Genomic DNA, 1,639 nt, shown 5'->3' on the forward strand with positions numbered 1-1,639 from the left:
ACGAGAGGGGGCCGTTCCGTCACCGGCGGTTCCCCGCCGTCGCCCTACGTCTGGATTGACGGCCGTCAGCTGCGTAGCGCTCTGGCGTGGACTAAGAAAAGGCCGCCTCGACGAGTCAGCTTTCCTTTGAGCGATAGTCACCTAGTGACAGGATATCTCGAGCCTGACAATCCCTGGAGACACAGTGAGTATCCTGGTGCCTTCTTTCCGCGACGGGCACAATGTGTGTCTTCACTTTTTCACATTTGATTTTTTTGAGTTTTGTGCTCACAATACTGGAAATTGCTCCAAGATCCTGGATGGACAAGGATTAACAAATTGGAACAGTTTGGCTAATTAAACAATATGATTGGTCTATTCTTGCTCCGTTCAAAGAAAATTCAGAGATCTTGACGCAACTTTTAATGTCATGGAGAGAGACGAGACTTTTTGGGTCGAGCATCACTTTGGAACACATATTCTGTGTGCTAACTAAATAGCGAATTCGATCACTTGCATTTAGTATGCACTAGATTAATGCATATTAAAAGTTGCATATGCATATTTCAAATAATTAATACTCAATAATGATATTGTATCATTATTTAATAGAATGTATGCTTTATTTCATTGTTAAAGTTGATGATATGCCATTATATTTAGATACTTTATATAAAGTGACCTTTAATGTGTTCTAATCCAGTATAATATGAATGACTGAATATTCACCATTAGGATTTAATGATGTTGATGGATTTCGGTGCACTGACAATTTATATCGAGTAGATTTGAGATGTTTTCCAACAAGAGGATGACACAGTGTAACACAGTGTGAATCATTATATCTTTGTTATTTACCAAGTTAAACAAAGATGAAATCATCATTGTATTATATTGTGTTTCTTGATGAAAAATCATACTGATTATTGACAATTTGTTATTGACATTTATGACACAAGCAGAGGAATATGATGTAATTAATCAGTATTAATACTGGCAAAAGTTGTTCAGTTTGTAAATGTCTTTTGTCTTAGGTGTTAAGAAATGCTTAGTTTTTATGTGTTCAAGCATGATGTAAATTTTGTTAGTGATGTCAATTGCTCTTAGAGCCAGCAGAGACTCCCTATGTGTTTATGATTTGTTAAAGAGATATACGATGTGATTAATTAATCTAATGTGATGTTGCAGGATTGTTTCTGCTTGTTCTCGAGATTTAAATTAAAAATCCTAACATTGAATATTGTTTAAAACTAGTAAGTCGTAAATACTTGCTAACTTTGTATAAATTAGTTAACAGACCAACTGTAAATTATCGTTTTGAAGATCCAACATGAAACTCCATCGGCTGTTTAAAAAATGTATGATATAACTTATAAATATGTTAAAGAAAAATGCGATTTATTTTTTAATCAATTTGTAATAAAATTTTTTTCTTCAATAGAAGTTGTACATGTAGAAAGTTTGTCTATCTAGACAGAAAAGGGATTGTTTATTCATCAAAATATTTTTATAATATTCTAAATTGTTCATGATTTCTTTGTCTTTAACACGGTTGCATTTTGTTACTATGCTATCAAGTTTTTTTATAGACTGTCCCAAGCGAAGGATTTCACAATGTGAATGTACTAATTATAAGTTTGATGAGAGAGGTATATATATA

The 1,639-nt window shown here is 33.3% G+C and overlaps 1 protein-coding gene across 1 annotated transcript in view; it reads left to right on the forward strand.

Annotated features, from left to right (window-relative positions):
• The window catches only part of LOC108692835, a 10,755-nt gene that overhangs the window by 259 nt on the left and 8,857 nt on the right, over positions 1 to 1,639 (forward strand). Inside the window, exon 2 of the mRNA XM_018201339.1 lies at positions 6 to 184. Within this exon, the coding sequence (XP_018056828.1) occupies positions 6 to 184 (179 nt within the window). The remainder of the gene's footprint in view (positions 1 to 5; positions 185 to 1,639) is intronic.

Source organism: Atta colombica, unplaced genomic scaffold (genome assembly GCF_001594045.1).
Source record: "Atta colombica isolate Treedump-2 unplaced genomic scaffold, Acol1.0 scaffold83, whole genome shotgun sequence".
In the NCBI taxonomy this organism is placed as follows: domain Eukaryota; kingdom Metazoa; phylum Arthropoda; class Insecta; order Hymenoptera; family Formicidae; genus Atta; species Atta colombica.